The sequence below is a fragment of the Ochotona curzoniae genome, unplaced genomic scaffold (genome assembly GCF_017591425.1).
Source record: "Ochotona curzoniae isolate NIBS_2020 unplaced genomic scaffold, NIBS_Ocur_1.0 contig_3819, whole genome shotgun sequence".
Classification (NCBI taxonomy): Eukaryota; Metazoa; Chordata; class Mammalia; order Lagomorpha; family Ochotonidae; genus Ochotona; species Ochotona curzoniae.
Genome location: NW_024466004.1, coordinates 40,984,602 through 40,999,241, shown reverse-complemented (window position 1 = coordinate 40,999,241; position 14,640 = coordinate 40,984,602). Strand labels below are relative to the sequence as shown.

The 14,640-nt window shown below is 41.7% G+C and overlaps 1 protein-coding gene across 3 annotated transcripts in view; it reads left to right on the top strand.

Annotated features, from left to right (window-relative positions):
- The window catches only part of MDN1 (midasin AAA ATPase 1), a 132,679-nt gene that overhangs the window by 17,698 nt on the left and 100,341 nt on the right, over positions 1 to 14,640 (top strand). For all 3 annotated transcript variants that reach the window (XM_040983773.1, XM_040983772.1, XM_040983771.1), the window contains exons 10-18: positions 108 to 301; positions 1,116 to 1,197; positions 4,408 to 4,503; positions 6,072 to 6,184; positions 7,515 to 7,663; positions 8,243 to 8,303; positions 10,924 to 11,135; positions 12,452 to 12,555; positions 14,353 to 14,497. In XM_040983773.1, the coding sequence (XP_040839707.1) occupies positions 108 to 301; positions 1,116 to 1,197; positions 4,408 to 4,503; positions 6,072 to 6,184; positions 7,515 to 7,663; positions 8,243 to 8,303; positions 10,924 to 11,135; positions 12,452 to 12,555; positions 14,353 to 14,497 (1,156 nt within the window). The remainder of the gene's footprint in view (positions 1 to 107; positions 302 to 1,115; positions 1,198 to 4,407; positions 4,504 to 6,071; positions 6,185 to 7,514; positions 7,664 to 8,242; positions 8,304 to 10,923; positions 11,136 to 12,451; positions 12,556 to 14,352; positions 14,498 to 14,640) is intronic.

The window sequence follows — 14,640 nt, the reverse complement described above, 5'->3', positions numbered from 1 at the left end:
TTTAAAAGTAGAGATGGAATGAGCTCCCATCTCTTGGGTCACTGTTAAAATGTCTGAAGCAGGGCACTAGATTTTCCTGATTTTTTGTCCTTCTCCCCCCTTTTCAGGTTCTTCAGAGCAAATATCCGAACCTAGTAGCAGCAGCTGGCCGCCTGCTTGAGATTTATATTGAGCTTACTGGAGAGAAGCATCCCTCTCGGAGTGACAGTGCTTTGGGGTGTCATCAGGCAGCAGAGGAAGTTTCAGAAACCCAAGGAGAAAGCAAAAAGCCAGTCCTTGAGGGAAGAGAATTGTCTCTCAGGTACTGACGTAAACACTTTTCTGAGTTGATATTTTAAAACTACAGTGCAAAACTAACTGGTTTGAGTGGTCAGGTTTTGGAATGAAACTTTGAGGTTGCATTGTGTCGTCAGTCTCCTTTCCCAAATGTAGTTTAATCATTGGGAAAGCTTGGTAAATGTTACATTTTTTAACTTTAAAAAGTTACCTTTAAAAATAAACTTGAGGGCAATTACTAATGTAATCCTTCTAATATATATTCTTTTCTGACATGGAGTCTTTTATTTGAAAGGCAGAGAAAGACAGATCTCTGTCCACTCTTTGATTCCTCAGATGGTTTCAGGTTGCAATGGCCTGAGGCCAAAGCCTGGACAAGATTTCAGTGCAGGTCTCCTTTGTAGAAGGCTGGGATGCTACACTTGTGCTGCCTTCCCAGGCTCATTTGTAGGGAACTGGATTGGAAGAAGAGCGGTTAGGATTTGAATAGGTGTTTATGGGATGCTGGTGTGACAGGTGACATCCAGAGCCTTAAAATAAGCCTTCTTGTCTTGTCCTAGCAATGAGTTCTTTGCCTTTATCCTTAGTTTTCAGTGACAAGAGAAGGAAAGGCGAGCTGCCCACATTTCGATTTGAGTTAGTTGCTTCCCTCACTTTCCTGCTATTTTGTCTGGCATGGATGGAGAGAATGAGTGGTAGATCACTTCCTGATATAGGAATAAAGATCAGGAGCTGCATTTAATTTTTCCATTAACACTTTTTATCTTCATGTTGCCAGACATACAAGCAAAACAAATAGACTGTGTTTTTGACCGAAGACTTTTTCTTATTTTTTTAAGAGATCTCCTGAATTGGTGTAACAGAATTGCCCATAGCTTTGACAGTTCATCATCTTCAGCATCGTTACATATTTTTCAGGAGGTAAGCTACAGCCTTCCTGCCAATTTCCTCTGCTCTGTAAGACTGCTATTTTCTTTGCAGTGTTATTTTTGTCTCCATTGCTATAAGACTTTTTATTTTGTCTAGTGTGGTTTCTTGTCCTTAGCTTGCTTAAATAAACTTACCCTCCATTTAAAGCTAATAAATAAAACTTATGTGGTTTTAACTGATTATTACTAATTTCAGAGGAAATATAGTTTGGGAACAGGATAAAGCAGATAATGAAAATAAAGGTTAAATGAAAAGAAATGCTCCCAGATAATAATAAAGAAGTCTTATGAAATAAAGTATTTCTAAGACATGTAGCCTCTAGGCCTATGTGTTATTTCTTAGTTTAGTTAATGCAGTTGTATTTGATTCCTCCACTATGCCTTATAAGGATTTTTAAAAATCTTTTTGCAAAGTATAAAACATTGGGAGGAAAATGTTTTGTTTGAGGCAAGTCCTACTGAGTTACAGCCCTGCCACATTCAATAAGAATAGAGATTTATTCCTGCCTAGGGTGGTATTGCCTGACATGTAGGGGCTTTTAAAGCATTGACCCATATGGCCTGTGACTTGCTCTGGTTTCTGTCAGCTGGAATTGAAGAGAGAATAGTGACCCAGTTTGGTTTGCAGCATTTCTTTGTATTTTGTCAAGTACCTTTTAGAAAAGAAAGCTCATTTTTCTCTTAGCTGAAACTTGAATGTTATGTGGCCGTTTTTATTCCTCCTTTCTATTCTGCAGTCAATGTTCCTTCTAAGTCTCATGGATTGCTCATCTTTGTCAGATTGCCCTAGACTTTTTTTTAATAAAATTGAGACATTGATATTGTTCATTACTTATTTTTTTAGAGTGCTTCGAATATAAAATGACTTTATTGATATAAACTCTACATATTTTTAAAGTCTTTCAAAGTATATTGTTCATATTTTATGTTAAAATTATACAGACTTAATACCATGTCACCACTGTGTGTTGCAGGACTTTTTTTTTTTTTTTAACCCCAGAGGGAAATCCCTGTTTGCTGCCAATCCTGTTTCCTCCCTCTGCAGCCCCTGGGAGAGGCTAATCTTCCTCTGAGTATACTAGTTTTGGACATTTCCTAGAAATGGTCTCAGACAATATTGGACTGCTTGTATCTCACTGCTTCACTCAGCATATTTTCATGGTTGATGCATATTTTGACCTTAAACCAGTGCACCATTCTCTTTAAGGCTGGTTCATTGTACTGTTACACTCAATTTCTTTTTCTGCATCTTCAATGACATTTGATATTTTTAATAATATTGCTGAAAACATTTATGTATAAGTATTTATATATATCTAAAAAATATTGCTGAAAGTGGGAAAAATATTAAAGCAAATGATGAAATAATATTTCCTCATCCACAGATTTTGTAGCACTGTTAATGCCTTGATATATGCTGTTCCAACTTTTTTTTGTGTGTGTGTTTTTAGTGTTAGAACCACCATCTTGAGTGACACAGGTCAGGCTAGGCTGTAGCACCTGCTGGTTCACATGAGAGTTGGGTTTGGTAGTTGGGCTAGACTTAGCAGCCATGTGCAAAAGCTGGTAAAGGCCAGTTGAGCTTGGATGTAGTTCATTTGGTGAATGCCTGTATGTCAGACTGGGCTATAGCATCCATTAACATGTGTGAGCCAAGTATTGGGGTGGACTAGGCTTGGCAAGTCCATAGCACATATTGGCACCAGTGAGAGCCAGGAGAAGGTGTAACCCATGTTGGAGTGCAATACCCTCAAGTTTACATGAGGGCTGGGACAGGGCTGGGCTGGGCGAGGCTACTGCACCCACCTATGAGAGTTGGGACTAGGTCAGGCCATTCTAAGCCAACCTGCAGCACCAGCTGGTGAATGCCGAGGCTGGGAGTGGGCCATCTTAGCTTGGGATGTAGTACCTGCTGGCATGTGCAAGTCCTAGGGCTGGGAGTGGGCCTGGTAGGGAACTTCAGGTGTTCCCTTGCTAGGCTGCTGCTTCCATTGGTGAGCCTGAGAGCTCAGAATAGGGGTAGTCCAGTCTGGGATAGGCTTCACTAGCTGGCAAGTGCTGGGACTGCATGCAAATTATGTCAGGCTGGACTGCGATACCTTCTGGCAGGTCCAAATTCCAGAGCTGGGAATGGGCTTGATGGGAACTGTGGGCACCACCCTGCTGGGCTGCAGCTCCTGATAGCATGAAAACCGTGGCTTGGGGCACACCAGACTGGTCAAGGCAGCACAACCCATCAGCATACTTGGGGACTGGATCTAGGGGCATGGTGGCTAAGCCACAAAGCCAGTGGGTGTATACAAGAGCCAGATGGGATGTGGGATGGACTGGTCTAGGTTATGGCATGTGCTGACACATGCAAAAATTGTGGCTGTTTGGGAGGGGCCTGCTGTGGGTAATTGGGGGTTGCCCTGACTAGACTGTGGCATCTGCTGGAGTGTGTGAAGCCTGGGCCTATGAAGGCTGGGCTGGGCCAGGCAGCAGCATTTATCAGTTCACATGGGAGATGGTGCTGATGGCAGAACTGGCCAGGCAGCTGTATCTACCACTTTGTACATTGGTTGGTGCAGGTGACTGACAGAATCTGACCCTGCAACTGGTTGGCACAAATGAGTTAAGTCTGAGGTCACCTCAGGTGGGGTTCCTGGGCTTGTGGATTTGCCTAGGAATTAGCACATTTGGCTAATCCTGGAAAGATTTCCTCAACCCTGGGGAAATGAAAGCAGCGATGTCTGATAAGTATCAGAACCAATACATTACATTAGAAGACATAGCTGGTTGGTCCTCTGGTAGCTGCTGGGACTGAGAACTGGATTGTGTTAGTGATTGTGGTCACCTTGCTGCTTACCTCAGGTAGAATGCGTCTATGTTGTTAACTTCTGAACTATTTCTGAGTTAATTCACCTGTGAAATCTGAACCTAAAGGTTAACACTGTTCTTTGCTTGAAGTTAGGATTTGTAAAATGAAGTAATTTTGTTTGTTTTGTATGTTAATGAAAAATCCCTCATGGCTGTTGGCCTTTGTCTGCACTGGGATGAAATCCTGTGTTGAGAGTTGATTTTTTTGTTTCCTTCAGGAAATGCAGAAGTGTTTGTGCTCAGTTTTGTGTTCTTTGCTTTGTGGACAGAATAGTGCTGTTCTGTGGTTTGTGTGTAATTTTTTTTAAAAATGTATTTGGCATTTACTTGATTATTTTAATAGGCTCTGGACTGTTTCACAGCAATGCTTTCTGATTGTACAAGCAAACTGAAAATGGCAGAAATTATTGGAAGCAAATTGAACATTTCTAAGAAAAAGGTAAGTAGTGTTACATTGACTTTTTTTTCTTTTAAGGTTTATTTTTATTGGAAAGTCGATTTACAGAGAGAAGGAGAGACGGAAAGATCTTCTTTTCGCTGATTCACTCACCAAGTGACTGCAATGGCCAGAACTAAGCTGATATGGAGCCCAGGAGCCAGGAGCTTCTTCAGGGTCACTCATGTGGGTTCAGGATCTCAAGGTTTTGCGTCATTCTTGACTGCTTTCCCAGGTCTCAATCTGGGAGATAGATAGGAAATAAAGCTGCCGGGATATGAACTGGTGTCCATATGGAATCCCAGTGCATGCAAGGTGGGGGCTTTAGCCACTAGGCCCCTTCATTGACTTTGGAAAGGAGATTGAGATATGTAGCTTTGCGGGTCTGGTGCCTATCTAGAACAACTTTTTGCAGTATGGACTCCTGTAAGTGTTTGTGGTTACACTGCTGCCTGTCCAAAATTTGAGATTTCCAGCATTCAATACACACTCCATGTGTTCCATGTTCTCCAAATGTCCCATAGGTCTTTCTCATTTCAGTGAGTGCTTATGCTTTGGATTATAGACTTAGGACTGAAACTGTTTTATTAAAATAGTTTTGTCTATAGATTCGTGCACATACTTCCTACTCATCTTTTTTTATTAATACTTTAAAACCTCAAGAACATTGAAAAGGATGGTACTGGGCAAATGTTGTGCTGTGACAGATTAAGCCACTGCTTGGAGAACCTACATCCATATTAGTTCTGGTTCAAGTCCCAGCTATTCTCAAATTCCAGATTCCTGCTTGTGCATCTAAGGAAATAGTAGATGATGACTCAGGTACCTGAGTTCTGCCACCCGTATGGGAGATGGATACAGAGTTCTGAATTTGTTGGCTTTGTCCTGGTGTAGTCTTGGCTGTAGAGACATTTAAGGAGTGAATTAGTGGGTGGAATATCTATATGTCTCTCTTTCTCCCTTTTAGTTAATTGAGTTAATAACTATTAAAACATGTTGAGGAGCAGGCATTGCGGCACTGCAAATGTAGCTGCTGCTTGGGGTACCTGTGTCCTGCATTGAGTGCCAGTCCAAGTCCTTGCTGCTCAGCTTCCTATCTTGCTTTCTGCACATGGCTGAGCTTGCTCAAGCTCTTGGATTCCTGCCACCCATACGAGAGACATGGGTGGAGCGCCTGGTGCTTGGTTTTGGCCTGGCCTAGCTCCAATCTGGCTTTTGTAGACATTTGGGGAATGAAGCAGCAGTCGAAAGACTTTCTCTGTGACTCTCCTTTTCTGCCATTGTACCTTACAGATAAGTAAATACTTTAATGAGTACTTGATTTAATTTGAAGATTGGAGGGAGGAAAGGGATGAAGTTGATGACTGTGTGCACATGTGACTGTGTACTCACTACCTAGACTACTGAGAACATTGTCCGCTAGTATGTTTCCATTCCATTCTTTTGTTTTCCTAAAATATGCATTTTTGAAGGAGATGGCTTTTTTGTTCTTAAGATTTATTTATTTATTTGAAAGGTGGAGTGATAGAGGGAGAGACAGAGTGAGTATCCATTCTCTTTCCCTTTCGTAGGCTGAGTTCTTCTGCCAACTTTATAAACCAGAAATTGTGATCAATGAACTGGATGTGCAAGTGGGCCGAGTACAGCTTCTACGGAAACAAAGTGAGGCTGCTCATCTTCAGAAGTAAGTAGAGTTCTAAGCAAATGCGCAAACTGGGAGGTCTAACCCAGCTATCATTTCTCCATGGGCTGCATAATATTGGGAAGTGTTCCTTTGAGGTCTGGGCAAGATAGCCCAGCTGGCTAATCTTTTGCTGGCAAGTGCCGGCATTCCGTGTGGGTGCCATTTCATGTCCCAGCTGCTCCAGAACCCATCCGGGTTCCTGCTTGTGGCCTGAGAAAGCAGTGGAGGATTGCTCAAAGCCTTTGAACCCCATACGTGCATGGGAGATCCAGAGGAGGGTCCTGGCTCCTGGCTTTGGATTGGCTCAGCTCTGGCTGTGTTGCGGCCACTCTAGGAGTGAACCAGCAGATGGTAGATCTTGCTGTGTCTCCTTATCTTTCTACAATCTGCCTTTCCAATAAAGATAGATAAATAATAATAAAAAGTTAAGTGGATGAGGCAGGCAGTAAAAGCCCTTAGGATATATGTTTTTATAGGCTGTGATGTAGTCAGTGAAACAAGTTTTTGTAGGATATCTGTGAATTCTGAGGCAATATTCATTAAATACTTATTGTGTGGCTGATTATGCTCCATTCTTTGCATTTGTTTTATCATGGAGTCCATAATGTGTCTTACGGCTAAAGGACAAATCATGGCCTGGGTGCTTGAAGTAGGTGAATTCTCATAGTTCTGTAGTCAACTGTCTGGAGGAGAATGCTTTCCAGTCTCTGTCTTATTTTGTTTGGCTCCCGCTCCCAAAGGCCTTGGTGCTCTTCAACTGCTTTTGCTGCTGCTTTTTTTGTTTTGTTTTGTTTTCCTTTGGATTGATTTATTTTTATTGGAAAGTCAGATTTACTGAGAGAAGGAGAGCCAGAGAGAAAGATCTTCCATCCACTGGGTCACTCCCTAAATGGCTTTTAACAACAAGCTGAGCCAATCTGGAGCCAGGAGTTTCTTCCAGTTCTACTACTTAGTTGCAGTCTCAAGGTTTTGCGCCATCTACCGCTACTTTCCCAGGTCACAGACAGGGAGCTGGATGGGAAATGGAGCATTCTGGACACAGACAAGCACCCATATGGGAACCTGGTGTGTGGAGAAGGAGGGCTAAGTCAATTGAGGGATCGTGTTGGGTGCAGTCCTTGTATATGTGTCACCCTGGTGTCTGTAATCAGATAACTTTTATGTGCATGTGCTTGTGATGTGTATACTTGTCTGTGTTCATGTGTGTGTTTCTGTCTGCAGCTCTCCTTCCAGAGACACCATTTAATTTTTAGAGTGTAAGTTCTAGCATGAGGACCATTGCTGTGAATTGTTTAAAATCAACTTGCTAAGAGTCTTTTCCCTTTCTTAGAGAGAGGCTTACATTTGCTGCTACACGGCCATCCTGTGTTCTCATTGAACAGCTAGCAGTGTGTGTCAGCAGGGCAGAGCCAGTGTTGCTGGTGGGAGAGACTGGGACTGGCAAAACTTCTGCTGTTCAGTACTTGGGTCACATTACAGGTAATTGCTCTCATTCCTTGGAAATAGCCATCATTAACAGATTGATACTATTTTATATTTCATTTTTGATTTGGGCTCTGAATATATGTTTCGGTGTCAGAACACTTATGGAAAAATAATTGGAAATCGTGCATGACTTTTTATTATGTATATTTTCCATTAGCATCATGAAAATTCCTTGTATGCATATAGTTTTTGTTGTTGTAATGTTTTTTGTTTGTCTCCAAACACTTTGGTTTATAGTCCCCACACCTTGCAACAACAGAATGCTTGGTTTCTTCTAAAGGCTAAATAAGATTGCCCTTCTGTGGCTATTTGATCCTAATTTGCTGACATGGAACTGTTGACACATTTCCTGTTACCTGATCCGCTAGCAGTCATGCCCTCTGAATCTTTTTGTGTTTGTTGATGTGTGAATTATGAAACGCAATCATATTTAAAGTTTTTGACAGTCATTAAAAGGAATAAAAAGAATGCTTCCAGAATTTGCTCTGTGCTATTCCCACATCCTTAAGGAGCATACTGGAAATCCCCAGTCGTTTTGATGTTTGAACTTAACTGGACTTCTATGTTTTAAAGGACACCGTTTGAGGGTTGTCAATATGAATCAACAAAGTGACACTGCAGACTTACTTGGAGGGTAAGTGGTGTAACATTTTTTTGTTCTTTTATGATTACTGCTTGAGGTAAAAGTACTGTTTTTCAAAAAAGTCTAAAATTAGCTTTGGAAAATTGCTTAAAGTTTTGTACCCTCCTCCTGAAAAAGTAGGGAATTTTTCAATGTATCGAGGGCCTCTTGGGTATGTGGATGTTTGTGTTGAGGCTGTCAAAGAGGATACCCTGGGGATGGCACCATGATGACTCAGGGCAAACCTCCAAAAAGCACACCAGATGGCTGCTCGTTTTGAGTCTGGCAGCTGCACTTCTGATCCATGTCCCTGGTAATGCACCACCTAGATGGCCCAAGGACATTGGCCCTACCACTCAATGTGGACACCTGGATGGAGTTCAGACTCTTGGTTTTGGCCAGACCATTGATGAGCGGAGCAGCAGGCGGACAGTTTCTCGTCCTGTCTCTCCCTCTTGCTCTGTAAGTTGCTTTTTAAGTTTAAAAAAAAATTGACTCATGAGACACTGGGCTGTCCACACTTCTTTGTTTTCCCCAAAATTTAATTTTTGCTTGAAAGGTGAAGTTACAGAAAGAGATAGATAAGTGTGCTAAATCACTCCCCAGACTCTCATAAGAGCTGAGGGTATGCTTGTTCAAAACTAGGAGCTTCTTTGGCTGTCCCACATTAGGTGCAGGGGCCAAAGGAATTGAGTCATCCTCTGCTGCCTTACAAATTATAAGCAGAGGGTTGGATGGGAAGTGAAGCAGCGAGGACACAGACTGGTTTCCATATGCATTACTTGCACCATTTGTGAATACTTAGTGTACTTTGCCATGGCAGCAGCCCCAATAAATAAATCCTAGAAAAAAATTAAAAGATGATGCTTTGGAAGAGAGTGAGAAAGTCATTTATATTGTCTGTATAGTGCAGTTGATCTGAAGAATTATCTAGAGTCCTACCATCCTTAATCTTAACTTTTCTGCAAGTCATTATTGCAAACTTGAAGTAGCAGCCTACATAGGTGGTAATTCCTCACATATGTGCTGATTCAAGTACAAGCTGCTCTACTTCCAATACAGATCCGTACTAATGTTCTTGAGAAAGCAGCAGAATGTGGTCCAAGCACTTGGGCATTTGTAGCACACAGGAGATCCATTTGAAGCTCCTGATTTTGGCTTTGGCCTGGCTGTCCCAGCTCAGCTCACCTTGACCATTGTGGACATAAGCAGTAAACTAGGGGGTAGAAGATCTCTCTCTGCTTTTACCTCTTCTTGTCTGTAGTTCTGCATTTTAAATAAATATGAGTTTTATGCATATATTTATTTAATTTTTTATGAAGAGTTAATAATTTATTGGAAAGGCAGTCAAACAGAGAAAAGGAGAGAAAGATTATTCATCTGATGGTTCACTCCCTAAGTGGCCACAGTGACCAGAGCTGAGCTGATCCAAAGCCAGGAAGCAAGAGCTTCTTTCTGGGTTTCCCATGCTAGTGCAGGGGTTCAAGGCCTTGGACGATTCTCCACTGCTTTCCTAAGCCACAAACAGGGAGCTGGATGGGAAACATGTCCATTGGGATTAGAACTGGCGTTCAATATGGATCCTAATGCGTCCAAGGTGAGGATTTTGTACTAGGCTACTGTGCTCGTATTTTTTTTTTCTTTAAAGATTTATTTATTATTTATTGGAAAGCCAGATATACAGAAAGGAGGAGAGACAGAGAGGAAGAGCTTTCGTCCGATGATTCACTCCCCAAGTGAGTGCAACGGCCAATGCTCTGCCGATCCGAAGCCAGGATCCAGGAACTTCTTCCGGGTATCCCACATGGGTGCAGTGTCCCAAAGCTTTGAGCCATCCTCAACTGCTTTCCCAGGCCACAAGCAGGGAGCTGGATGGGAAGTGGAGCTGCTGGGATTAGAACCGGCGCCCATATGGGATCCCGGTGCGTTCAAGGCGAGGACTTTAGCCGCTAGGCCACTCCGCTGGGCCCTGTGCTCGTATTTTAAATAGGTATTTTAAAAAAAAAATTGGTGCTTTAAGACAAATGAGTCAAGCAATTTCAGGCTTCCATGCCATTTTTTATTGGGTCTTGATTGTTCAGTAGAGATGGTCAGTGTTGGTGCTCGGTTTTTACTCATCTGTTTGTCTTTCCCGTAAGGGTGGTGAATTAGTAAGAATAATTCTATTATGCTAGAGTTTGCTAAAAATTTGTTGTCTTTTTACTTTCTAAACTGAATTATTCGTCTAGGAAATAAACTTTATCTCAGTGTCCCTCCATTGCAGTATGTAATATCTTCAGCCATAAAAAGCTGAAAACTTTTTGGTGAAACTTAATAAAATATGGTATATGTTACTATTTACTAGTCTTAGTAAATAGTACACATTTTAATTTAAATAATAATAAAACAAATGACACACCTCTTATTTCAACTATGAGCTTCTTAAAATTTTTTTATAATCTTCATCTGTTCATATAGTTTGTAACCCCTTTGCTGGGCTTGGGCAGGTTGGGGAAAGCAGTTTAGAATTTAAGACTTAAGTTGGATGTAAAGTATCTTGGTAGTATTTCTGATTTGGAGAATTCTGAGCTCTGCTGTTTAATTTTCCACTGGCCTCAGAAAGTTGTGAATCACACCTATTTTTTTGTTTTAGTTACAAACCAGTGGACCATAGGCTGATTTGGCTACCCCTGCGGGAGGCATTTGAAGAACTTTTCGTGCAGACATTCTCCAAGAAACAAAACTTTACCTTCTTGGGACACATTCAGACCTGCTATAGGCAGAAACGGTGGCACGATCTCCTCAAACTGATGCAGCATGTGTACAAGTCTGCTGCCAACAAGGATGCAAAAGAGAACGAGACTGGTGAGGGTGTGACCAAGACTGCTCGGTGGGGGTGCGAGGCTGATGGCAGACAGCAGAATCAAGAGAAAAGAGTGCATGGTGTAGCTCCGAGGGCTGTTGAAGCAGTGACAAATATTGTAGTTTTGTTGCCATAGTTGTAGTACTGTGTCCTGAATAAACAGCTGTTGATGTGTATATAAACATCATGTGATTAGTAACTGCCCTCCTCAGTAAAGAAGATCTTCCATTGCTAATTTACTCCCCAAGGGGCCTCAACGGCTGGCGTTAAGCCAGCATAAAACCAGAAGCTAGGAGCTGCTTCTGGGTCTCCCATGGAGGTGCAGGGTCCAAGGCTTTGCGTTGTCCTCAACTGCTTTCCCAGGTCCCAGGCAGGGAGCTGGAAGGGAATCGGGGCTGTCTGGATTAGAACCGGTACCTGTAAGGGATTCTGGTCCGTTCAAGTTGAGGACTTTAGCCACTAGTCTACTGCACCAGGCCCATGATGCTACTTCTAAAGGATCAAGTTCTATGCCAGGGCAGTTTGGTAGCTCAGTTAACTCCCTGATGTACAAAATGTCGTAAGGGATGGTGCAGTGGCTCACAGGGTAATCCTTTGCCTGGAGCACTGGCACCCTGTTTGGTGCTATTTCTAGTCCTGGCTGCTCTACTACTACTTCATTTAAAAAAATTATTTATATTTAGTAGAAAGGCAGATGTACAAATGAAGGAGATACAGAGAGAAAGATCTTCTGCCTGCTGTTTCACTCCCCATGTGGCTGAAACAGCTGGAGCTGAGCCAGTTCATAGCCAGGAACCATGAACCTTCTCAAGGTCTTCCACATGGCTGTTGGGTTGGTCCCCAGGCCCTGGGCCTTCCTCTACCGCTTTCCAAGGCAACAAGCATGGAGCTGGATGGGCAGTGGAGCGGCCGGCACATACGCTGGAGCCCATATGGGATCCTGGTAGATTCAAGGTAAAGATTTAACCACTTGGCTATTGTGCTGGGCCCCCAGCTCCTCTGCTTTTAATCTGGCTCCCTGCTAATGGCTTGGATTAAAGCATTGGAGGATGGCCCAAGTCCTTTTGACCCTGCCCCCATGTGGTAGATCTGGAAGAAGCTCCTGGCTTGGGATTGGCTCAGCCCTGGCTTTGGGGGCCTTTTTGGGTCTTTTGGAACCTTTTGGGGAGTGGACCAGCAGATTGAAGATACAGGTAGAAGAGAAAAACAGAAATAGAAAAAATAGACAAAGGAGGCACAATAAGGACAAAAGAAACCAGAAAAGTTTGTATGTGTTGAATCTCAAAATGTGTGTTAACTCATTATTTCTTTTTTTCAGGATTGCTTTTAAAGGAGAAATGGGAAGCCTTTGGTCTTAGACTCAACCATGCTCAACAGCAGATGAAAATGACTGAAAATGCCCTGTTGTTTGCATTTGTAGAGGTATTACTTTTGCTTGTTTGGATTAAGGAAATATTGACTTACAGTGTTGAGGTTTTTATTGTATTTTTTCAGTTATAAAAATCAGTATTTTTAGGAGTTCTTGTGTAAGACTTAAACAATCTTAATAAAATATGATTTAGAGGAAACATTATGCAAAATGTTCTTTGTAATCATAGGATCTTGAGAGTCACCGTTATTGTTAATAAAGATGCATTTAAGCACAAGTAGAGAGTACTAATAATTCATTTATGGTCTTGGGAAAGAGACCGGCAGGCATTCCTGGAGTCCCTGGGCTGATCAAGGATAGCTCTACTCTGTGGTCCTTTGATACTATGGGTGGGAGCTACTGGAGTAGTATTCATGACTTAGGTTTTTTAATTCTGTGATGTTCTTTAGAGTGTGCCTAGAGGAGACTGGAGTCATTGAGTTTATGTTCTGATGAAAGTTTATTCAACTGTATTTTCATGGTTTTGGGAAGTTTTGTCATTATTGATATGATTTTTTGAAAGATGTATTTGTAAATAATGAAAGATGTTTATTTGTAAATCAGAGTGATAGGAGAGATACAGAGAAAAAATCTTAGCTCTGGTTGACTATACTTTCAGAGCTCCTTTGCTGCAGAACTCGGCCAACCTGCAGTGTAGTAGTTAGACCTGGGTTGAATTGAAGCTAGAAGCCAGAAATTCCATCATGTATTACATAGGTGGCAAGGTTCCCAGCATTTAGGCCATTGTCCATTGCCTTCCCAGGTGCATTAGCAGGAAGCTGGATTGGGAGAAGTCTAGCAGGATTCAAACCTGCTCTTTGATCTCAGACGCTGGCATTGTAATTGGGTGCTTAACTCTCTGTGCCAGAACATCCGTCTCAGTAACATTATCTATAAAATAACCAATGAAAATGTCAAATGTTTTCAAAGGAAAGCTTATATTTTATGACTTAACAGTTCAGTAGGAGTTAATACATTTAAGTTTGTGGATGATTCTCTTTTTCACTAAGCATTAAGACAAAATTACGATGGATCTGTCTCCAGTAGTAAAACGGTTTTTGAAATGTTAGCTGATTGGATGTTAAGAAATTTTTTCTAACTCTTGGAAGCAGTATTTGAAGAGAGAGCTGAGTAAAGATGGATTGAAGTAATTCTCAGCAACCTTGAGAAGCTATGTTTATCTACACTCTTAGTTCAGAGGTTCATCTGAACTTTATTCTACATGTATCCTGATGTTGTATTTATTTTAGGTGCTTTTGGTTAGTATTTGCATGCATTTAAACACCTAAATACATTGTAAGTTGTCATTTACTTGACCATCCATGTAATGAGTAGCTCCATTTTTATTGCCTGTCTGTATTAGGCTTTTTTGGTTATTTGGGATGTTTACTTGGGTCTGGCGGAGTGACTGTTTAGGCTAATCCTTTACCTGTAAGCGCCAGCATTTCATATGCGCGCCAGTTCTATATCTGGTTGTTCCACTTCCTATCCTGCTCTCTGCTTATGGAGAATGGCTCAAGTACTTGGTTCCCTGTGTGAGACCTGGAAGAAGTTCCTGGCTCTTGCAATTGCAGCCACTAGTGAATGAACCAAGTGATGGAAGATGAATCAGTTCTCTTTCTTTACTCTCCTTCTCTCTGTAAGAATCTGCCTTTCAAATAAAGTACATGAATCTTTTACTTGGCCTTACCTCTGCTGACATACCTAGCTAGGTTCTATGAGTTCAAGATACTGGTATTTGCATAACAGCCCATATTGAGTGTGTATATGTTTGAAATGAAATCTTAACATGATGTTTTACTTTCTTCTAGGGCACATTAGTTCAGGCAGTAAAGAAAGGGGAGTGGATCCTGTTGGATGAAATTAATTTGGCTGCTCCTGAAACGTTAGAATGTCTGAGTGGTTTATTGGAAGGATCCTCTGGCTCTCTGGTGTTGCTGGATCGAGGAGACACAGGTAGTTCTTCATCCCCCTTGAATTGGTACCAAATCTTCTGGTTACTGCAGAGTGAGATTGCTTTGATTAAGTGGATTGTATAACCCTCCTAATTATATTTGTTCCTTCTTGAATATCAGTTTTATGAGTTGTTGTCAGGTGGT